Source organism: Agelaius phoeniceus, chromosome 1 (genome assembly GCF_051311805.1).
Source record: "Agelaius phoeniceus isolate bAgePho1 chromosome 1, bAgePho1.hap1, whole genome shotgun sequence".
In the NCBI taxonomy this organism is placed as follows: Eukaryota; Metazoa; Chordata; class Aves; order Passeriformes; family Icteridae; genus Agelaius; species Agelaius phoeniceus.
In genome coordinates this window covers 143,365,233-143,389,606 of record NC_135265.1, presented here as the reverse complement: position 1 = coordinate 143,389,606, position 24,374 = coordinate 143,365,233, and the positions used below count along the sequence as shown (strand labels likewise).

Genomic DNA, 24,374 nt, shown 5'->3' with positions numbered 1-24,374 from the left:
AGTAATGGATCAGGCACAGCCAGGCTGAGTATGGTAACAGGGTAGTGTGGGTGGAAGACTTCTAGAGTAGAAGGTGAGAGAGCCAAAGAAAGTAAGAGGCTCATGTAAAGGAAAAGCAAGGAAAACAGAGAAATGTGTGATGTCAAACTGCCTGAAAATCTCTGGGGGGATGTAACAAAGCTTTTGCTCATGACCTCTTTCATTGAATGTGTAAATAGGCTGAACAGCAGCTTGGGCTGCCCATTTGGTGGTATTTAATTCTCATCTCCTGTGACTAATTAGCTTTGTTCATTAGAAGTAAACAGGATCAAGGGGCAGTGTGGATAATGGTGACGGTGATGTTCTATAAAGCACGAGGGAGCAGCAGCCTCAGACACAGCAAAACATTACCAAGATGGGTCACTACAGGTCATCTCATCCATTTTACCCTGCAAAGTGGTGGAGGCTCCAAGGCCCTAACCCAGCTTGTTGTAAGGCCTTGAGACCTTTATCTTCCTGTCATGTTTCAGAGGAAGGCAATGGTGTCATATCCTTGGTGTGACACACCCCCCCAGGACTCAGCAGCCAGATGCAGGTGCTGGGCAAAGCTGCTCTGCGGCATCCACGTGTTCAGCTGGCAGAGCAGGGCAGGAGCTGCTCACTCCTCACAGCACATCAGCCACCCCACGCCCTGCTCAGCATTTTTATACACCCAAAAATCAATCTTACACACCTGCAAGTACCCCCTGATGACAGTCACAGCTTTACACTGGTGTTGGAGAACCTCTGTACAGCAGAAATTACCAGAGAACATTTTGGACCACCCAGTCCTTTCTTGGGAGAGATGTAATAGAAAATAGCTAAGTTAGCTCAATAAATGTAAGCTATATGTGTTGCTTTCCTCTGACATTCCTGATCCTCTTTTGGAAGATTTCTCTTCTTTCATACATTCCCCGACACATTTTAATGCAGTTAACAAACTCAAACAGTTCAGTGCTCTCACCTTAACCAATTTGTAAACACAATCTTTTTTTTTATCTCAAAGGATGTACTGATCTTTATCTTTTTCAAGTAGAACAAAAATACTGGAGAACAAAGGGCAAAATTTTCCATTAGTGTGAAAAGCTCCAGGACTCATTTGAAGAAATGTTGTGAACCATATATTTTAATTGTGGGAGGAATTACAGTAAACACCTATATTTGGCTCTTCAAAGTCAAAAGAAGAACTAAGAGATTTTCTAAGCAGAGCTAAGAGCTTGACTAAGATAAGACTTAATTATTATATGAAGCAGATCCCATCCTGTAGAAAATTACCCTTCGGAAAGTTGTTCCAGTTGTTATTATTTTAACTGCTTAAATAAAACTCTAATTCTAATTAGTGCTGGCTCCAAGATTTGCCATACATCAATATACATGGGTGGCTGTGACTGTACTGTGTAATTCTATTGCGTGATGAAAATGCTGTTTTATAAAGCAAGTGTCCTAGAGACTATGTTTATGTTAAACTCACAAACTTCCAATTAATAAAGTAAATAAATTGATCTTTGAAGTGTCTTATCAACCAACATTTTTCCACACCTTTACTAATTTTCCCAATATTTTTTTAACTGTATGCAATTTATCCCAGACTGAGGACACTATAGCTGAATACAGTATTCTGAAAACATTTACCCTGAAAGGCAGAATATGTGTAACTTCACATCTTGTATTTGAAAACCCCGTGTTTATAATTCAGAAAAACTCACTATCCCTTTCAGGCACAGCATTCCAGAGGGAGCTTACAACAGTGATTGTCTACCATGATCTTCAGGTTTGTTCAAACCTCACATTGTGCCTTCTGCTTCCTGAACATTGAAAGCATGGAATAATTTACATGAGAAAGATGAAGAGCAGAAAAGATCTTGACCCCGTGCAAGCACTGTTCAGCAGTAACTAAAACATCCCTGTGTTATCAACAGTTTTCAGCACAAATCCCAAACACAGCCCCACATTGGTTACTGCAAAGAACTTTAACTCTGTCCCTGACAAAGCCAGTAGAGTCTAAGCCAAAAATTGTCTTTAAATCATTTATAAGTGTTTATCAATATTATAATGCACATGATTGTACAAAGCTCTACAAGGAGGGAAGTGGTGATGGTGAGAAAGATCCTCTGGCTGCACTCGATCTCCTTTAAGTTCTTAAGCTGGGAGAGCAACTTTTTACACAGGCAGATCATGATAGGAAAAGGGGCAATGGTTTTAAACTCTTAAAAGAGGAAAGATTTAGATCAGATGCCAGGAAGGAGCTCTTTACTCAGAAAGTGGTGGGGCACTGGAACAAGATGCCCAGAGAAATTATGGATGCCCTGTCCCTGGAAGTGTTCAGTGCCAGGGTGGAAGGGGCCTGGAGCAGCCTGGTGTAGTAAATGACATCCCTGCCCATGACATGGGACTGGGACATGAGATGTCTTTCAGGTCCCTTCAACCAAAGATATTCTGTGATTCTATGATTATTATTCCAAGACTAGTACAAATTCTTCTTTTATTCCTACATGATAAGATCTTACTAATTTTTTTGCACTATTTCAGTAATCAATGGTAATTTAACCTCCTATATTTGTCTCACATTAATATTTTAGACTGCAGATAGAATTTTTAATTTTAGCAAATGGTGAATATATTTCAGGGCTCCTTTTTTGAGTGAGCAGCTGTGTTTCACACTCTGTGGATTCTTCCACCTGCCAGCACACAAAGGACTATAGGGTCAGCCCCTAGCTGTGCTAGCAGGACCAGAGGAGCCACTTGTTTTTCAGAAATGTGAGGCAAAATAAAAGTAGCTTGTACTCTCTGGGGCTATTTATCTGCAAGTTACTAGGAATTTTGACCTGCATAGGTCAAAATACAGTACTTTAGATAAAAATATAGTACTTAACTAGTAAAACACAAACTATGTGTAGTTGCAATTTATGTTATCAATTATCAACCTTTAAATCTTGGTCTCACCTTAGCTAACAATATTCACCTTTACACTGGGAAGGGAAATCATCCTTAATAGAAAGTTCCTTCATTAATATTCTATTACTTGACCACATAAGAATATAATTATATCATATTATACATCCATTGTTTATATAGGATGAGGGCTGCAAAATATTTCCTGCCACTATCCACAAAAAGACTTGTGTGTCAGCTCTGCAGTCCCTAGAAGCCCATGCAGAATTCTCTTAAAGATGGTTGGCATTTTTCTGCTGCTTTCTACATAAACTGCCTTCCAGTTTTTAAGGCTGAACTTATCCATCTTTCTGTGTAATATTTTTAACAATTTCCTTCTAGTTCTGTCAGTTGGTGTATAAGCCATCTCTATTAATTTGGTCACTCATAACATAAATCATATTAGGAGAAAATTAGGCTGCCAGCAAAAACCCTAAAAAAATACAGGGAAACTTCTGCATTTTTCAGAACATTGTGAGAAATATGAATTTCAGCAGGTTCTCAAGCTCTGCTGGAGTGGCAGGGACTAATGAAAGTTACTGTACACCACCCACTGAACAGAGTTAAGTAGACAGTCTGATTAATTAAAGTGTCAGTTCACCCAATGGTTTCAATTTCTCTTTTTCACAAAATAAAAGCTCCAATAAAAAAATATGGAAAAAACTTATTAGGTTATTTAGGTAATTTCCTGTCCTTGCAGAATAGTCCCTCCAATGCCATTTTTTTTCCAATTTGTTCAATGCATTTTAAAGGCTTGGAAAGGTGTAAACCACAGCTGATGGCCACAGAAGAATTTACTGTCTGCTAAACCCTGATATCTGTCCTGACACACAAGTAATTACTTTTATTTTCATAACAGTATATTGTCTACTTAAATAATGTCCTTGCACCTCTCTATAGAGTGAATATTCCTATCCTGCAAATACCTAAAGGCTACACTAGAAACTCCCTGCTCATTGTCCTTCAGTGTCTGAAAAGACCTGCAGTGTTTTGAGTCTTGTCAAAACACTTGACAAATAATCCAGATGCAGTCCCTTTTTGTAATACCTAAGCAGTGTGACAAGGGCTGCAGTGGTGGGAAAGAGATAAAGTCTCTTGTCTTGCCAGAGGCCAGTGTTCCTGATTTGCTCTGTCTGTAGTGTGGTGCAATCCAGCTGTGTGAATGTAAAATCATATGTAATATATAACACAATCAGAAATACATCAAATTGAAGTAGCAAAGGCTTGGCCTCTGGAAAGTTTGGTTTTTCCTTATTTTCATGTGACATTTTTTCAGGTGTTTGTAGCCCCATTGCATGTCCTGCCTTTCCATGTGGAAGCATGCGTTTTTACTGTAAAAGCGATCTGGTTACCAAAATTTTAACAGCATTTTTGAACAGAATTATGAATATTGCTGTTACAGTTCTCTGGGATTGAAAACTATTACTGATTTCCATATTTCCCCCAAAGAGTAGCAGAAGATTCCACTTTTACAATGAAACAATTGGAAAGATAAGCACAGGTCTGAACACCATCAAAGGCTTAGTGGCTCTGGGTCAGGAGTATATAGAGAGACATAATTGAATAAAATCTCTCCTCTCAGAGGCAGGCTCTATTAGATGCATGGGGAAAATGCACTTAAATGAAAATAGTAGCCTATACTCATCTATCTCTGCTATTTCACTGACAGGGTGAGAATTAAAATATTATATTCCAGGCCTTTACAACTTATTTTCTACATTCCTGCACTCACTTTCTCCTCCCTCTGTACTGTACACGTAGTATATGTAAACACCCATAGTTTTGAATGCATATTCTAAGTAAGGCACCTCTGCTTATCATGAGATCTTTGTCCTTATACCATATGTTAACTCTGCAGCCATGGAAATGGAAAGAAAATGCTGCCTTTTCATACAAAGTTAAAACTTTCTTTTTGCCTTCCTCCAAGTAGGCAGCAGATCCCCCTGGCTGAAGAAACCACCTGGATGGACATCAATGGTCTGCTACCTTTGGTGTTAAAGAGCTGGAGATACAGCAGTAAATTCTGAGTGCCTTCTGGAGTCACCTTCGTATTAAATGAACGAGGCATAAAATATGTGAGTCCCTTGTGGTTGTCTAGGTTCTTTGCAGTTTAATTACAATATCTAACACCATTTGAATACAGTGTTTTGACAAAACAGTGAACAATTGTGGATTAACCCACATGGGTGTTATTTGTAGCAGTGAAACTAAGAGAGGTTTAAAACCAAACCTGAGAACCTCATTTCAAAGCAGCCTCTTCTCCCTCAAGATATAAATTCCGTCCTTAATGTGTTTGGTTTGGGTTTGTTTTGTTTTTTATTTTTAATAACTGTTCCGGGTGTGTCAGGTAGAATGCCTGCCAATTAATTTAAAAGAATGCAACCGCTATATGCAAGCGAAGTGGACTTCACCTAAAACTGGATGATGCAACACCACAGTACTCTAAGGCAAGGGCCTGGAAAACGGGAAAGACAAGCGAAACCTCATTTGTGTTGCCCTGCTAAGCTGCTGGAGCCCGGCTCTGCGAGAAGCCCTGTGAGCTCCGGGCACTCAGCCGTGGGTGCGAGGGAAGCCTTTGGAAGCAAGGAGCGCTGCCCCGGCCGGCGCTCGGAGGTCCCCGGGCGCTGCCGCCCCGCTCCCCTCAGCGCGGCCGGGCGGGCGCCTGCGCGGGGCCGCCCCTCGGGCCCCTCCGCCCCGCCCTGCGGCCGAGGCTCCCCGAGCGGAGGGAGCGGGGCTGGGGCTGGGGCTGGGGCCGGTCCGGGGCGGGGCGGGGCGGCGCTGCCGCCGCTGCTGGCGGGAGCTCGGCGGGGCGGTGCCTGGCGCGGACCGCCCGGCCCCACCGGCGGAGCAGCCGCGGGAGCGCGGCCCGGGCGACTCGGCCGCGGGCGGTTCTGGCGGCCCGAGCGCCGCGCCCTTCCCCGGCTCCATGTCGGCGTGGCTCGGCCGGGCGGCGCTGCTGCTGGGGCGGCCGGGGGGCCCCGCCGCCGTCCCCTCGTCCTGCCTGGGCTCGCTGCGGGGCCCGCGGTGCTGCTGCCGCCGCCGCCTGAGCTGCCTGCGGGGCGGCGCCGAGGGGCTGCTCCTCCCGCGGGGGTCGCGGGCGCTCGGCACTCACCCCAAGAAGGAGCCGATGGAGGCGCTGAACACAGCGCAGGGGGCCCGCGACTTCATCTACAGCCTGCACTCCACCGAGCGGAGCTGCCTGCTGCGGGAGCTCCACCGCTTCGAGTCCATCGCCATCGCCCAAGGTGAGCCGCGACCCACCCGAGCCCGGCTGGGGTGGGAGGGCCGGGCCGGAGCGGGGGCTGAGCCTCCGAAGTTTGGGGGTGCTCCCGCCCTCGCCCAAGCGACTCCTTCGGGCGGGTAGGAAACTCCAGCAGAAGGAGGCATCGAGAAGCGCTCACCCCTGTGTGTTCGCGTAATTGGGTATAAATGAGGCACACGACCTGAAATTTAGTTTCCAGAAGCATCCGCAGCACCTCTGGAACTTGGCTAAATCGGCCCAATATGCCAAATCCTCGGTGGGTCTGTCATTCTCACCGGGTGTTTCAGAGAGCCACGGGTGGCCATTTTTCGGAATGGGAGTAGCAAAGTGTGTCTCATAAAATCCCTGACACCAGGGCAGCAGTAAATTGATTTCAGACCTCTTAAGAGACGCCGGGCTGCTGCTGCTCTGGGAGCTCATTCATGAGTTACACTTCCCTGCCCGGAGAGCTGCCGGCGCTCTTGGAAGTGTCGGTTCTCATTCGGGAGGGTGTGTATGTGCTGGGAAGGTTTACTGATGTACCTCTGAATACAGGGCTATGCAACGCCAATTAAAGAAACTTACAGTGATTTTTCTCGTCTGATCCAACTGTTCATGCCAACTTGACACTGTTCCTTAAACAAATCAAAACCTGACAAAACCAAATCCTCTTAATTACAGCCTCCTTACTTCTAGTTCTGATCCTCAGCTGTAATTTACAATCCCTATTGCAGCGAAGATGATAGCGGGTACTTAAGAGATCAGTGTGCATTTGATCTAGGCCTCTTTGTGACTATGATAGTAGCGTGCCCTTGGAAAGGGCATTTCTGTGTCTTGTGGCTCCTCTGTAGATATCTGGAAGAAAATTTGGGTGGGCAGAGAGCAGGTCTAAGGGTCAGCTGTAAAAGTGTTGCTTTTGTGAAGAGACAGAACCCTTCCAGGTATCACTTTGGTTTTGTTTGTAGCATACTTGCGTATAAACACTAGTGTTTCTAGTCAGAGTGGGAGTAGTTCGCTTAAACGCCTGATCTTGGGAGCAGCAGCGCTTCTGTTTTGCAGACAGTGAATCAGTTTTGTTTTACAACGCAGAGGGTAGAATGCTTTGAACTGTAAGTGGACACTAACTTTTGAATACTAACAACTAATGCTCTTCCCAAATAAATCCTTCTAAGCATCTGAAGGATTCTTGCCATGAGGTTTTTGTGTGAGTTTCTGTCTCCTCAGTTACTGCTCCGGTTAAATAGAACGGAACTGTGTACCTGGAGGATTGTGTGGTGGATATCAAAAGGAGACTTTAAAATTTCAGTATAGTGTCTCAACTTTTATACAGATGAAAATCAACAGATGGTCGTATTTAATATCTTGATGCTCAGATGCTGTTAGTTACAATGTGAAAGTCTGTTCTGTAAAATACTGTGATTTTCTGATGATTCAGGATGTAGAAGCAAAGTAACAATAGCATCACTTTGCATTTAGACATTTTACTGCATGGGAGTTTATTAGTTGGTTTTAAGTTTATTCCAGTAGTGGAAATTGCAGTTCACTTGTGCCTGAAACTAATCAGTAATCAGTAATCTTGCTGGAGAGATTATTTCAGCAAAATCTCAGTTGTGGGCTTAGTAGTCTCATAAGTAAGAGCTGCATAAAGTGTTGTAGTGCCATCAGACCTCATTCTTGGAGTCAGATTCTTGATCTGCCCATCTGGTTTGATAAGACATTTTTTGTAGATAACCTTTTCCTTTAGGCAGCTCTCTTCATGGGATATTTTTACCAGACTGCCGCATGGTAACAGCTGTCAGCTTTTACCTATAAGAAATTCTGTTTCTTCATGTGTTATGAAAAAAGAAAAATCATAACTGTAAAGGGCTTCTAGTAAGTCTGTTAAATAGAAATTGGAGAAAAACCCTATTTTGAATTTATTGCCCATAGCTGTTTTTGTAGAGAATTATTGAAAGAATTCATATTTTGTGTGAAGAAGGGCAGAGAGGTGTTGGATATGTATAATCACTGTCAATGCTGTGGAGTGCCAGAAGAAGACAAGGTGGATAGAAGGGCTACACTTGAAAGACAATTAGAGACTTTTCTGAGCTAGGTGTTTGTATTCTGTATTTAAAATGCTTCATTATGTTTAGAAATATTTTGTATGATTGCTCTTTCCTGCTGTTGAAATGGTGACTGTGAAGCAATGACCTGAATAGGTACACAGGTTGTGAGTAGCAGATGAGGGGAGAGCTATTTGTGCCTTGCTTTCTAGGTACTTTCTCTGATTGACTTGTGTCACTTTTGATCTTTACAAATCATGAGTTCAGTCAAGACAATACTGTTTTAGCGATGTTATCAATTGTCTCATTTGCTGGCAGCATGCTGTAGCTCCCAGCAGCTGATTCTTTAGCCGAGGTCCCTGGTTGTACTTTTGTGTTGATTTCCAATGAAAGTGATCCAGACGCAGCCTTCAAATTCTCTTCTTTACTGCTTGCATAAATTCCCATGTTCTGATTGAGTCTGAAAAATCAGTCTCTCCTTGATCATGAAATGCTTGTGTAGTTTTGCTACTCTGCTTAAGCTTATTTTGTGCCTGTGATCTTTTCATAATTCTTTATGGAAAGGGAGGTGTTACTCCATACCCTTCTTAACACAGTCCTTATTGGGTTAAGTTTTGACCTTCTTCCTTCACTACCTCTTCTGTGCCCTAACAGACCCCATATCAGCTAGGGGAGGCTGTCAGCAATATGGGGAGACCTGGGCACATCAAGAACCAAATGGGGCAAGTTCCTCAGCCCGTTCCCAGGCCTACCACCAGAAGGAAGCAGTTCCAGCAGCTAATTGCCCTAGCAGGAAATATGACAGGACACACTATCTGTGGCCTCCGCTAATGGCAGAGGCTGCGGGGAAACCCATCCTTTGCTGCGGCTGCTACGCTCAAGGACAGTCCTCAGGTAGGTGAGCTGTAGCTGGTACCTGTAAGTTAGGTGAGTCTCTGAAGCATTTTTGAAACTTAAAACATCTGTTTATGCTGTAGTCACGAAAACTGCAGGTGGGGAGAGGTTTGTGAGTATGTTCCTGCCTGCCATCACCTTGTCACCTGTATTACCAGCACGGTCATGGAGCTTCCAGACACTGGGCACTAGAGGTCGGCTAAGCAGCCTAGCTTATGAATAAACACTGACTGAAATTCTGCTGTTTGTTGTAGTGCTTCAGAAGACAGAACTCTGTCTGTGAGAATGTGATGGCTGAGAGCTGAAAGCCTGAGTTTGAATTCATAGATGCATTTTGCGTAGTAGAAGCTGGGGGGAAGACTGTGAAACTGAACCTTGATAGAATAGTTCTCAGAAAATATTTTGAAAACTCTCCCAATTTAGACTATAATCTGTATCTTACTATCTTAAAATTTAGTCAAAACATCACTGAGCTGTTCTTTCTGAAGACAGCTGCAGATCCTTTCTCATCTGGATTTAGTTTTCCCTCTGCATTGAAGTGTTTAAGTGTTTTTTTGTGTGTGTGGTTTTTTTTTGTTGTTGTTTTTGTGGTTTTTTTTTTTTGGTGTTTTTGTTTTTGTTTTTTGGTTTTTTCCACTTTTGAGCCTTGGAAACATGAATAAAGGGTCCCATTTTCCCAGGAAGAGCTTTGAAACAAAGATTTTAAATTTTAGCTTGTGTTTCTTGTAAGAATGTCAGCCACATCCAGCCACACCAGATAGAGATGATAGATGTGGAATTGAATACAAGTAATTTGTATATTTCTATTTTCATGGTTACAGGAACACTGAAGTAGCAAGTAGGCTGGTTGATTTCAAATGTAATGTAGTCCTGCTTTCTGTTACTAGAAGTAGTGTCCCATAAACAAGGCTTAGTTTTGTTGGCTTCAGATAATCAGATTTCTCTTGTTTCTTTCTTGCATGATGGAGATGAAAGTGTAAAATCTTCCAGAAAATATGGAGAATGATTTCATGCTTCTGACCTTCTATAGCAATATTCCATTGACAAAAGTGGAGTTAGGAAGAAGATGGAACTTCTTTCTTAAGGAGCTTGTAGTATTTAGGGTTTCTACCTTTGGTTTCCAGTGTATGGTATGAGATGATTCATGAAAGGTGCACTTGTAAGCAAGAAGTGCAGCAAGCCTGGTAATGAGGCAGGGAAATACTAAAGGGTTTGACTTTAAGTAAGAAATACTAAACTTGGCATTTCTGCTGTGTCTTTATTGCTTCCTAGGGTACTGTTGGTCTTTTTTGTGTTGCTTTGCAATATTCTTGAGCCCAGATCTAACTACTTTTCATTAATATTACTAACACAGCGATTATCTAGGGCCTCTTAAGAAATCTCAGGTCTTGACAGTGAAAGAATCCTTTATTTTCCCATCTTTTGTTGCAAAGATGTGAAAACAATTCCTGTTTTCCTATCTTTCTGTAAATACACATAAAATACATATGTATGTGTGTATAGATAATACATAAAATAGATGCTTTTAGTATATAATGTATGTACATTGTTATTGAACACAATTCCTTGAAAGCACCCAGTTGCATTTTATATTTTAAGTGGAAGACTTTTGTGAAATGATCACTAAATGAAAGGTCTTTTGGAGTGGAATTTCTTCTTCCTCTGCCTGGTGAGGTTGTGTATTACCTGGAAAACATGCAAAAACACCATAGCAATAAGTCTTGACAACTGGTTTTGTAATTTAATTTGCAGGTTTTGGAGAATGCAGTTTCTAGCTAGATTCTCTTTGAAGGCATAGGATGTCATACCATTCATAATAATCTGAGATACATAAATAATCTGACCAAAATGGCACTTCTGATAGAAAACTGTTCATAAATTCAAGTTACTGCACCTTGGTTTTGTTAAAAAAAAACCAAACAAAACCAAAACCGTAGCTTGCAGATAAAGGGCTCCACCTCCTTGCATTCAGCTGGGCTGAATGCAATCTCAGGGAATTCACAAGGTTTTAGGTATTGTTGGGTGAAATCTCATTTGGTGTCAGAAGAAACCTTACTGGCTTATGTTCTGGTGTTAAATTTATGAGCTCCCCAGTTTACTAGAATAGCTTAGGGAGTGTTACAGCCTATGTGCCTCTACTTCCACAGCTTTACAAAGAAAAGTTAATTCAAAAGATGCACTGTCATCAAAGATGAGTGGATTTCAGTGAGGGTTTTAGGCACTCAAAACAAGTCTCCTGTGAAAAAGCTTCCCTCTGTTGCATGAATCAGGTGCTTCTTGCTGATATGAACACACTGGTTCATCTGCCGTGGTGGTTTAGGGCTGCTTGGATTTTAGTGCCTCTTTTTGTTAGAACTGAATCTGTGCTAACACGACAAAGCATAATTCCATCTTTCTGGAAGTACTTGCCTTGTTTGAAGAGTGATTTCACAGTGCAGGTGTGAGGTTTGTGGTAAGCACTGCCCTCAGCCCCTGACCTGGGGGAACAGGAGCTGTTCATGCTGTTGAGCTGTGCCAGGTACCGTGGCACCCGGTGGGGACAATTCCCTGTTCCTCCCTCCCTCACGCCCAGCACACGCAGGTGAATGCCACGCTGTGTGTGGAGCAACGTCCTCTACTTCCCTCTCCCTTGCTGTGACCTAGGTCAATACATTTTTTTAACTCTAGTGTTTGATTGCTATTCTAGGAAAAGGTCTTCTGGCAGACTGCTGGCAAGTGTCTAATTCACAAGTTTAAAGTGCCCTGTCAAGCTGGTAAAATGACAAACTCTTGCAGGCCTGCCTGTGCAAGTTCCTTTATGCTTTCAGACCATCGCAGCCTACACCAGGACTGTACCAATCTCACTGCTGTGTCAAAAAATGCTAGCTGGTGAAAGAAATACTATGTTTCAGATGGAAGGATGTGCTACATTTTGCTTTTGACACTTTTTTTTAAAATAAACCCCCCACCTCCTGCCCCGAGTCTTGAAGCTCTCTCATGAAGGCAGAGTGAAGAAGGAAAAGTGCTACTGAGGCTCTGCTAGTCATTTTCATTAATATCTGAACCTCATGCATCACAGAATCATAGAATATCCTGAGTTTAAAGGGACCCACAAGATTCATGGAGTCCAGGTCCTGGCCTTGGACAGGAGACCCCCAAGAATCACACCATGTGCCTGAGAGCATTGTCCAAGTGCTTCTTGAGCTCTGTGAGGATTGATGCTGTGACCACTTCCCCAGGGAGCCTGTTCCAGTGCCCAGCCACCTTCTGGGTGTGGAACCTTTTCCTAATATCCAACTTCAGCCTTCCCTGACACAACTTCAGGCCTTTCCTTTGAGTCTGCCACAGACAAGAGATCAGTGTCTGCCCCTCTGCTTCTCTGGGCTGAGTTAGTTTGGACTGTTCAGCCTGAAAAAGAGAAGACTCTGGGGATACCTTGTAGCACATTGCAGCACATAAAGTGGGGTTTGCAAGTGTCCCAGAGAAGACTTTTCACAAAGATATCTAGTGATAGGACTAGAAGGAATAGCTTTGAAGTGGAGCAGGGTAGGTTTAAATTAGATGTTAGGAAGAAATTCTTTACTATGGGGGTGGTGAGACACTGGCATAAGTTGTCCAGAGGAGCTCTGAGTACCCCTTTCGTACAAGTGCAGGTTGGATGGGGCTTGAAGCAACCAGGTCTAGTGGAACATGTCCTGTGGGGTTGGAACTAGATGATTTAATGATCTTCAAATCCAGACTGTTAGGCAATTTAGGAGCTGAAGTTTAATGTCATAAACAAGAAAATTGGTGCATGGTCACTCATGGTAAAACTTCTGAAAATGTCAGCTGTAACTGTCTACCTTTTAACTACCTGCAGCAAGGTAATGTTTTCTGAAGTTCATGATTTTTCTGTTGTGCTTTGGTTTGCTTCCATATTCTGAAATTTTACTTGCTCACATAACTTAAAGCAGGTTCTAGTCTGCTTAAATGCAGAAACTTTGTCTTATTTTTTTGCAGAGAAAACCCTGCGAACAATCAAGTGGAATTGATGTAAAACCCACAGAAATCCAGTCTTAATATTTATAAAGGATCTTTTCTTGCTGGCGGATGCTCCAGTATTGATTGGAAGATGTTAAATAATGACTGATTGCTGTTTTGCTTTTGAAAACTCGTTTAGGCTTAAGGTATCCTAAACCACTGGTACCACTGGAGAAACCAGCAGCGGAGGTAGAGTCACCAGAGACGACCAGTGAATTTGGTACAGTAGAAAAACCCCAAATGGAAAAGTGTGTTTGCTGACATGTGCATTGCATAAGGCCAGCAGGCTGCTGGTTTGACAGACTTCTGCATGCCTGTTTTGATGCATTTGGCATGTATTGCTGCAAGATATAAAAGTACACAGTTTTTGTTCATGTTCATATAAAGCCTTCAGTCTCAAGAATTTCAGTGATCCACATCTTCAGGTACCTATGCTTAACTTGACCAAGGTGTTTCAAGCACAGGTCTTTTGGAAACTGCTGCTCTATACAAGAGTTTCTAGTTAATACTTGACCAGATGAAAATCTTCATTTTTTTGAAGCAGCTCAGTATCGGCTACCTTAGACTTTTTTCTTGGAAAGTGATGTGTGTTAAATTACAATGTCCAAATATAATGCAGGAATGATACTATAATTAAAAAAAATTATTTAGTTAGCTGCCTTTGCCCTTTCCTGCCAGAGGTAAAATAAGATTGCTTCAATTAAAATAAAACATTGCTTCAATTAAGATTTGTTTTGTCTTTTGCATGTGTTTAAGCATGGGATGAATACAAAATAGGTGTCATGCGCAAATATCTTTTATATCACAAATCAGAAAAAAATATCTGATTCTTAAGCCATTGTTCTTCAGCTGTGTCTTTTGTAAAATAGTACATTTTAGAGGTAAAAGGAAAATCTTTCTCCCAATAACTCTCTTGTCTAGTACAAAAGCTGCTTTTGATTCAGGGCTTTTTACAGAAGATCACTTGCAATGCAGCTTTTACTTAGAGTGCAACTTAAACTCTTGAGAGTGATAGATTGAAAACATTTAGATCTCCCTGCAACAGGCACGAATGAAATAGATCATGTTTATTCTGTGAACACAGAGGTTCCAGTGTGTAACCTCAATTAAAAGAAAAGGAAGTCTGCCAGTTTCTCTAAGAAAGAAATTATTTAAAGCTGACTCATTCAACTGAAAACTCTTAGCTTAAGTCAACCTCATTTATTATTTAATCAATCTAAATATGAAACTACAGAGGCATCTGTTATCTCCAGAAAAAATCCTTTCTAAAAACAACAAGTAAATGGAAAAATAAATATATCAGGCAAGCAGAGTACTTAAAGAAGCTGTCTTGGGTCCCTGTGCTGTTGCTGAGATTTTTTTACGAAAATGGCTCATTTTGGGGAAAGTTAGACACGAATATGTGAGCTGCCTTTTGCCTCCCTTCTACTTTATCCTTAAATTAGCATAGTGATATTTCAAATATTCTGAAAGCATGCCTTTTTGTTTCTGTTTTGTTGCTGTGTGTGAGAACTTCCTTTAACAGTGAATGAACATGGAATTTTTGGGATGTGACTAACTCATGCCTGAAACACATGCATCCTCTGAAACATGGGGAGTATTTTCAGGCAAAGCCCACAAAATACTTTGTTCAACCCAGCAGAGTGCATGTTTCATTCAAAACTATGGAATATGAAACCATAGCTGTTTTTTTTTCCAGTGTTCATTTACTTAGGATTCTTCGATATTTATATGCTAATTGTTAATAAAATACCCTCCCTAGCAGACATAATATATAGTGATTCTTGCTACTTGCTCTACTTTTCTCCTGCATCAGTTGCCAGTTTCATTTTGTATGTGATGGGCTCATAATATTACTTCATTTTTGGGTATCTTTTGAGTTTTTATTAAATTTTATTTCGACTGAGATACTTTTGGCAAATATTAACAAGTAATTTTTTTTTAAATCACATTATTTTCTCTATATAATAGAAAGGGGAAATAGAAACATATTTAAGACTCTGTATTTTGAGATCAATCATATTCTGTATTAATTCTCCTATTGGCTTAAAGCAGCCATAAGAAGAAGGTGGTTTATTTTATTATCTCCTGCTGCTTGTGTGTAGGGATAAAACCTTTCCTTAATGCTGTTAAAATACTTCATGGCTTTTAGGCATTTCCAGCATTAAAATATGCCTTAACTGTTTGGCAGTGATCCTGGTGAAAGGCTCCTGCATGACCTGGGGGAAGGACACAGTTTTGAAAAATCTTTCTAATTTCAGGAAAAATGGAAAAGTTTGAAAAGGTTTTTACAGTGAGACCAACTTCAACTGAGAGGAGCCAGATAGTGTCCAGAGCGGCCTGGCCTTAGGTTCCCAAAGCTCACTTCTTGGAGATAGTCTGGGACCTGTTGTCTGGGCTTCCCAAAACATTCTGGGAATGTTGGGGGAGGGTTAGGAGACAGTCCCTGCTATGTGATTCTGTCCATGCCATGGACAGAGGTGTCTGTGCTTTGGGTTGTGTTGTTGTATGTAAACTTGTACTGCCACATGGCTCAGGTCCAGATGCTTACTGGGAGCCAACAATTGCTGCACTTTGACCTGCTACATTTTTCTTTTAGGTATTATCAGTTTCTGGTTATTGTATTGTTACAGTAACTTTTTAAATTATTTGCACTTGATAGTGTTTGACTTTGTGCAGTGATCTATCTTTTAGTGCTGGCTGGTCTGCTGTAACTTACCTTACACTAAGGGTGTGAATCATCAGTCTCCATGAGGATATTATCTCATCATTCATAACGATCTGAAACTGTAGTTTTTCTGCTTTATTTAATTTTGTGGAAGACTGGAGAAAATGTGCATGGAACAAACCAATTTCTTTAGCCAGCTGCCCTTTCAAATACTATCAGTTTGTATTTTCAGATTACAGATAACCTCTTGATCCAGTTGTTTCTTTGCTTCAGTTCTGGCAACAGGCTGATTTTCACAAAGTTCAAGTAATGCTTCGATGTTACAAATACAAAATTAACTGTTTCACTCATGAGTGAGATTTAACAATTTCCAGCTAGATTTCCAGCCCTCTTGTCTAATAAAGGTTTTTGCCATAAAGAAGAGATGGGAGAACAGCTTGAGATCACCACTCCTTCTGCAATTTCATTATTTATTTATATTATTTTATGGAGTAAAGTAAATCGAGTAAATTGGTAGCTGCAAAAGTGACAGTGCTGTTATAAATAATCAGCCTGGTGACCTTTTCCTCTTGGAAATATTCAGCAGACTTCTTCTGATTCAGTGTCCCTTTACCTGAACAGAAGAAATGTACCAATGTGCAGTTGAGTTCTGATAAATCACAGATGGCCCAGGATGAAAAAGACTGTTCTTATTGGGAATTATATGTGCCCTCTCTAAGTTTTTTACGTGTTTATTTGATCTGGTTTACCAAAACATAAAAAAAGTCTTTGGATTCATAAAGTTTTCACTGTTGGATTACATCTCAGGGTTGGGTGCTAGGAACCTATTGTGTCTACCTCTTTTCCATGCTTACATCAGTTTTTGCAGTTGCACATTACTATGGCTGAGTTTTACTGTGATTTATATCTGATCCTGTGTTATAAGTTCAGTTTAAAAAAAGGTTCACTTTAATTACTTTTCCCAGCCATAGAGGAAAAGCATTCTCCTGGGTTTCCCACAGTGGGTAAGAGCAGGCCTGGATGAGCTGTGGATGAGGTGATGTGTAGCAGATGTGACTTGGCCACCTGGGTGTGGATTTACTGCTGGCTTCACCTGTGGTGTTGTACAGAGTGTTCTGTTCTTTCCCTGTGCCAAAGACCTCTGTGTATGGAAGTATCAATTCTGCTTCCATCCTAGCACTGCTGTTCTCCTCTGGGCCTGGCTGTGTACCTGGCTAAGAGCAAGTGCCAGAATTAAGGAGAAGTCTCAAATACATGATCAGGAGGGAGTTTAGAAACAGGAGGAAAAGTATCAAATCACGCCTTGCAGTAACAACCTGACTTCAGATCACTTCTGGGTGCAGTTTTGTATTTGACCTAAGGTTCTGCCTTTCTGTTTTCCCATGGGAAGGGCCAGGAGGGTTCCTGTGCCTCAGGCAGGAGTCTGTTCTGGGATCTCTGTGTTGCTAACAGCACATGGTGACTTGCACTAGTGAGCAATGCTGGTTTCATCTCCCAGTTCACCTTTGCAGTTTTAGCAACTACTTGCAGTTATATTTTTTACCTTAACATTTGTCTTGTGCCTAGGAAGGGAGCTGTCTCTCCTCTTCCTTCCTCTGGCTCTCTGTTCAGGATTATTCATCGTGCTCTGAGTGGCTGCCCGCCACATCACACAGTACTTTGCTTCAGCACTGCAAAAAGCAACCTCAGCCTGAATCCATCCCCTTCTTTGCTGCTGGAGAAGGGGCTGTGTAAACATTGCACAGATTTTGGAGAAGCAGAGGGAGAAGAGAATGAGGCAGGGAAGGATGCTGGAGGCACACTGTGATCAGTCTCCATTGCACACTTTGAAAAACTCCAGGGGTGCATATTTCATTAAGATCTCCAGAAAATAGTGGCATTGCAGTATGTCACTGCTGTAAATAGTGGCCACAGTATGTCACTATGTAAATAGTGGCAGTGCCACAGCATACCTTCCATTGCCATGAAGAGAACTGTTAAATACATTAGATTCCATATTTCCTCTCCTGTGGAAAACAAAACAGGCTTCTGTATGCAGCAAACTCTGAGCTGAGGATTTGTGCTTGTACTTCACTAATTCTCAAGCTGATTAGCAGAACTGGAGGTGAAGGGTGTAATTTCAGCACCCACAGGATTCTGCCTGCCTGCTTACAGTGAAGCTGTGACAAAAGAACAGGTTAAAAACCCTGTCAGTGGAAACGGGGAAATGTGTAAAGTTGAAAAACAAAAACTGTCCTAAGTAGCAGAACCATGTGTTTCATAAACTGACACTGGGTACTTCCTGGGAAAGTTAAGAAGCATTGGGATTAAATAGATGCAGCAGATGTGCAGCTCTCCATAGAGCAGAGGTCGTGAAGCAGCTTTAGAGGGAGTGTGTGCAGAGCTGGCACTTGCAGGGGTGTGATGGGAGCTGAAGCTTGCATTGGCTCTGCAGCTGGAAGCTGCAGGGATGCACTTGCAATTGAATCCTCCTGAGAGAGGCCTCATGCTTGCTAGAGGCTGGAGAAACACTGACCAGGAGAAGGATGTTCCTTTTTTGCTTTGCAGAATAAAGGCAATTGGTTGAAAGAATAAAAAGTGAGCTTAGAACTCAGAACTGTTCACTTCTAGGAAGAGTAGAGCACAGTAGCATTTGTCTTTTGCTTCTTCCTTCTGTATGACTTAATTTACAAAACCAGCAATCTTAATATTTCAGACAATTTTTGTGAATAGACTGAGTTTTTTAATAGAACTTAAAATTCATGTGCAGAATAAATTATTACTTAATGCAGCTGCATAACAGCTCAGTAGATATTTCATACTCTTATAAAAGCTGAAAGAAAATATTTTAAGGTGGAGTTCAAGTGGAGTGATTTTATCTGTTTTTTATTGCAATCATTCCTTCAGCTCTGTTTGCCAGAGGAAGCTGTCATTGCACTTTGAATTTGACTATGCACAGAATCAGATGGGGGTGTCAGACTAGTTTCACAATTGAGGCTCTGCTAAGTTACATGGGGAAGGGAGGGGGATATCAAAGGGATGAATCTGCTGCACTACCTCTAGCAGCAGGTAAAGAGTTAAGAATAACTTCATTGCTACTGCATTCTGTATTCATTAGGCATTTATATAGAGACACACAAATTACTTGAGTGTAATTTATGGCTGGAATTTAAATTGTCAGTGGTTTCTTATTGTGTTCCTTTTGCTGACAGGAATGAACAGATTCTTATGGACTTCAAGGCAGCTTTAATTCTGTCTTTAATGTCCCAATGCAATGAAAAATTAGGAGGAATGTCATTACACTTAATATGAGTCTGTAACAAAATGTTTGACAATCATTCAGTTTCTCTGTCCTCTCTGTCTCTCTTATTTTGGGTTGCTTTATTAAGTCTGAGACAGATGAAAATCAATAAACTGTACATGCATTTAAAGTTATTTCAGACAGAAGCTTATTTCTGCAGTTGTACTTGCTCCCAAGGTCATTCTCAGGCAGGGAATGGAACTTTCTACTTACAAGAGGGCTGGTACTTAGTGGTATGTGATTTAATAGCAGTTTGTCTTCAGCTCTCTGTAAAGACTGTAGTTGAGTTTTCTCAAAGGAAAAGATTTATCCCACGAAACATATTTAATAGCCAGCCCCCCCTGCCTGGTGCTGCTGTGCTGCTGCAGCTGCCTGCAGGTGGTGGTGGCTGTGGAAGGGTTTGTGCTGTGTGAGTGCAGGTGCTGCTGGTGCCAGGGGCTGTGGAAGCCCATCTGTGGCTGAGGCACAAGCCCTTGTGTCACTGCACTCTCAGTTTTGTGCCAGGGCAGGGGAGGGAGTGCCTGGTTCCCCTGTGTTCTGCACAGGCTCTTGTCAGTGAGCTGTCTCCTCTAAGGGGTTCTGCTGCTGGCTGCAGGTACCAGACCTGGCCTTGAAAGCCAAAGCTGCTCCCTGTTCTTAAAACCATTCTCCCACTGGCTTTCTTTCCTGGGGAAAGGAGAATAGTTTTGTGCAGGATGGGAAAGGGCATAAGGGAGAGGAGGGGCAGGAATAAACAAGCGTGTTTCTTGCCAGCTTTTCAGATTTCTTGTTCAAGCAGGGCCTGGGGGGAACATAAATGAATAAAGGATATTGTACATATAACTCCCTAGATATTTCATGAGCTCTCATGTTTAGATATCAGTGTTGCCTAACACAGACCTATTTAAAGGTGATGAAAGTTCTCTAGTAGATCAGATCTCTGATTGTACACAGAGTGCTGATAATTTTTGTTAGCAAATCTTCCACCGTGTCCCACAGAATTGCTTTGCTTGTCCTTTTATGGGAATATATTGCACTCTGATAATGCAGATACCATGGTCTTGTTTCCAGTTCAGCACTGTTGCTGTGCTGCTGCTCTGCTCAACTGCAGACCCATGAAATGATGGATAAATCCCTGCCTCAAACGAGAGGGGGCCCAAGAAAAAACCTTGCTGACAGAGAAATGCCAAAACCTCACCTTACTGAAACAGCTAAATTAATATATTTGGATGCCATTAATTCCACTCTGTTAGTCAGAAGGACTCATCCAGTCCTTTTCCAAATCTAGTGGAGAGGTTGTTAATAATCCCAGGCAAAGATTCATTCATCCAGAATGCTGTGCCACTGGGAGATGTCCGTCCTCTGGCTCCCAAGAACTCCTTGCAGTCCTCAAGAGGATGAGAGGGGGAAGGCAGAGCCAGCCTCCTCTTGGTAGGATGAGTATTTGGTTTTTTGAGGCAGAGAATTTTAACTCTGAAGATGGTTCTTTCCAGTCAGGGAATCGCTATAGCAAGTTTGTTTCTTGGCAGCTCTCAAGAACCTTCTTATGTTTATTTTTTTCCCCCATTAAATAATAATATAACCCTTTACTTCTGGAGCAGAGATGTCATTGTTGTTCCTGTTTGCTCTCCTATCAGTTTTACTACATTGCTGGCACTTTTATGCAAACACATCAGCTGCTTTTCTGACATTTTCTATTTCTCTCTGAAGGAGATAGCTCAAACTCTCTATTTCTATCCTTATGCTGCATCTCTATTACAAGCTGCAAGTCCTCTCTGTTGTCATCACTTTAGTTGATTAACCCCCTTGAATCCCAAGGCAAGCATTTTAAGTCTTTTTTTTTTTTTTTTCCCCAGCTGTGGTTTGAGACCTTTTTTAAGCAAACCACTGCAAATACTACTTTGGCATTAACCTGTTTGAGTGGAACTGCTGACCTTCACAATTTATAAGGCACTGATGAAGGAGGGGATTAGATCAAGGATAAAACCCTCTTAATGATGAGGACAGTGATTTGAGGCTCTGGATACCTGTTTGCATTTCATGCTTTCTCCTGCATTTCCAGTTGGAGTTTCCATCTTAGGTCTCTCTGTTTTGTCAAGCATCTTTAAAAGGATATGAGTGCTGTGCCATATTTTTGGAAGAGATAATAGGATAAGTGTATTTTATATTCACTACAGGGGATCACAGGAATGAACTATGCTTGAAGTCACTGCTGGGGTTTGTTCTGAAGGGAGTTGATTGGCCAGGGAGCACACTGCACCTGCAAAGCTTGTTCAGCTCTTTGTTCAGTAGATGTAACAAAGGTTTCAAATAAAGGTGATAATCTCCTGGTTTTTCAGGAAGGGTAATGCAACATGATCACTGTGTAATTCTCTACAATGTTACAGGGAGTATTAAAAAACCACTATCGTAGTTGTATTTATGCAGAATATTTGTTTGGACATAGTTTCCTTCTCCAGAGTAGTAGAGAAATTTTCTGTCACCTCCTCTATTTGTACCAGAGCTTCGCCCAGCTTTCCCTCTGCTGGGCATGTGACTCAAGGGGCTGACAGCCAGGTTTATATTTAGCACTGCACAAGTCAGCCTCCTTTCATGCCTTAATTGCTGTAGTAACAGGAAACCACTTGTGAGTTATAACAAATGATGCAGAATTTTTCTTTACTGTCAACTCAGGAATTGTTGTTTCCCCATCTGGAATATTAAGGGAACCCAACTGAAGATCAATGGGACAAGATTTTTTCAATTTTGCTCGATTGCAGTTCTGGTGAAAACACTGAGGAAGAGCAGAGGAGGAAAAAAGGATGATAAGGAGGTGCCTTATGGTCTTATTCCATGAATGAATTCATACATAGAGTCAGAAATTGCTTTTGAGGATCCACTTCTGAACAAAGCAATAACACATCTCATTTTTAAGCTCCAATCCAGAATTTTGGTTGTATTGATCCTCTCATGAACTCATGTGCAAAGGAGTGCCTCTTTTTAGTAGACACAATAATTGCTCTGATTTCTTGTTCTGTGTAAATGATGTTTTTGTTGTTTCAGTGATGTGTATCTGAATGATTAGCTGAAATGATCTGGATGGGCTTTTTGGAGGAAACAGATTGATGAATTCAAGGCAAAACCCTCTGTAACTTCTAGATTACATGCCTTTAGAGCCTAAAATGATGTTATAATAGATCTAGATTATTAATATTTATTGTATTCCTCTTCTTAATACTCATTGGTTAATAATTAATTTAAACAATTCAGCCACTATTTAAAAATCTATAAAACACTGCTCATATTTTTGTCTCAGATATGGCAATAGTCAGCAGAAGTATTTTCCAAGGGTAGCTCTGGCAGTAGTGCCTGCATTCAGTGTTAGTGTTTCCTGCCCCTGGGTGACAGTAACAGATTCAGCTGTAAAATTTTATGGTGGTGTTAGCTGCAATTTGAATAAAACATAATACATGCCTTTAGGCTTGCAAGTTCTCTTGTATGTCAGTTCTTAAAAAATTGATAATTCAGAAGCTGGTGATGACAACTTGCTGGGTTTTGGTTTTTTTTTTTGGTTTTTTTTTTAAATAAATGCACTCCCATTACCTGTTAGTCAGTTGTGGTTAGTTTGTCAGCTAAGAATAATAATTCTAAAACTAAATTGCAAGTCCTTGTCTACAGTTGGCAGAGACTTTAACTTGCTGGGTTTGGACCAAGTTGTGGATGATGGTATTGTTTATGTTGATGGTTTTATGTTTCACTCCTTCACCCCCATGCTCCCCGCCCCCCCCCCCAGGTTCTAACTATTTTGTAAAATAGGGAAAAAGATGGTTGTATACATTTTAAAAATATCAAGAACAGATTTAAGAAGCAGTAAATGTTTTTCTGCTTCCCACTTTGCTAATTCAGGGCTCATGACATGTATTGCACTTGAGCCTTGGTTTTTAACCTCATTTATGGTAATGAATGTCAGTTAGAAAATAGCAATTCCTCACTCCACCATTTCATTTTATTCCCTCTGCAGTAACATGAATTCTGTGTCATACTGAGTGCTGTGACGCAGGACGAGCTGGTGAATGGCCAGCATGAAATGCAATTCTGGAGTACTTTAGAGTTGTTTTCTTTTTCCTCCAGACATTTAAACTCTCAATTGTTTGATTCTGACTGAATCGAGCTCTTTAAAGAGGGTTTTGCAATTTAGGTTTTGTTTTCCCTCTGGGAAAATAAACAAAAGACACGGTTCCTGTGCTGTACTCTGTGAATATTTTTATTCTCGTTTTTTGCTGAGTCTTGAAAATAGTCAGAACAACTTCCTATGTATAAATACCCTATACTGAAATATATTTTGCTATCTAGAGTTTTTTAAAATTGGTTTAAAGAATTTTTTGGCTCTGAGTGCTTTTATGTCTTGCAGTACTTTTATGTATGCTTTAAAAAGGTGATATTGGAAGTGATTCCATAGAAAGGTTTTTGGCTTTCATGCCACAGTGGTTGGAGGGTTTTTTCTGCTTTAATTTTTTTTTCCTTCTCCATGTCCCAGCTTTAGACCAGTCTTTGGCCTGTGCAAGTAGAGCTGAGCTGGAGCAGCCCTTTCCTGCAGCAGGCAGTGCTCTGTACCTGGCAGAGGCAGAGCATCAGTTCTCAGGGAAGTTGTCTTTGTGCTTTAAAGCTTTGTTTTAGTGCTCCAGAGGGGACAGCTTTTCCCATGAGCCTGGTCCTGCAGGTAGCCTGTGACAAGGTCCTGAGCCCCCTGGTCTCACTTGGCCCTGCTCTGTGCTGGGGGGAATGAGAGGCTCTCAGGCTCTGTCCTGACTCAGGCTGAGAGGGAGCTGCCCTGTCCAGCCCATGAGCAGGGCTCACCAGCACCAGTTACTGAACTTCCATCTGGCAGACTTCTCCTATCTCATTAATATGTGTAATCACCGATTTTTTTCACAGATTAAATTTTATCTTGATGATGAGGGAAGCTGTAAGCTAGGCACACTTCCACACGAGTTTACAAGACTCCCTTTTATAAAATAAAGTTCTTGCATGTGCAGTAGGAAGATGCCATTGCTGGCATGAGCTCCCTGTGGCCGATCAGGAGCCGTCTGGTCTCCAGAGCATGGTGCCACCATGCTGTCCCCAGTGACCTCTCTGGCAGCTTCTGCCCTGATAGTGTTGAAGAACTGCTTGATAAAATGCCTACTTAGCAGGAATCCCATGCTACTGAAACAGATTATGTCAATGATCAAGTAGTTTTTGTTTATATTTGATCCCCTGGTATTTCCCTCTAGCTTGCACTAACTTGTCTTTCGTCTAACCTCAGTGTCCCCCAGCCTCCCTTCTTTTAGAAACATCCCAGTA

At 41.6% G+C, this 24,374-nt stretch overlaps 1 protein-coding gene and 1 long non-coding RNA gene across 3 annotated transcripts in view; both read left to right on the top strand.

Annotated features, from left to right (window-relative positions):
- The first annotated feature begins 3,643 nt into the window (after positions 1-3,643).
- On the top strand, positions 3,644-5,028 carry LOC129121916 (uncharacterized). Its single transcript, XR_008534473.2, has 2 exons — positions 3,644-3,783; positions 4,877-5,028. It is a non-coding gene; the product is annotated as an uncharacterized LOC129121916 (long non-coding RNA).
- Positions 5,029-5,642: 614 nt separating this feature from the next.
- Positions 5,643-24,374, top strand: part of TMEM65 (transmembrane protein 65) — a 31,872-nt gene continuing 13,140 nt past the window's right edge. Inside the window, exons 1-2 of one of the 2 annotated variants that reach the window (XM_054635412.2) lie at positions 5,643-6,194; positions 8,887-9,126. In XM_054635412.2, coding sequence (XP_054491387.1) covers positions 5,876-6,194; positions 8,887-9,126 — 559 coding nt within the window. In that variant the 5' untranslated portion in view covers positions 5,643-5,875. The remainder of the gene's footprint in view (positions 6,195-8,886; positions 9,127-24,374) is intronic. The other variant, XM_054635418.2, reaches the window with a different exon arrangement.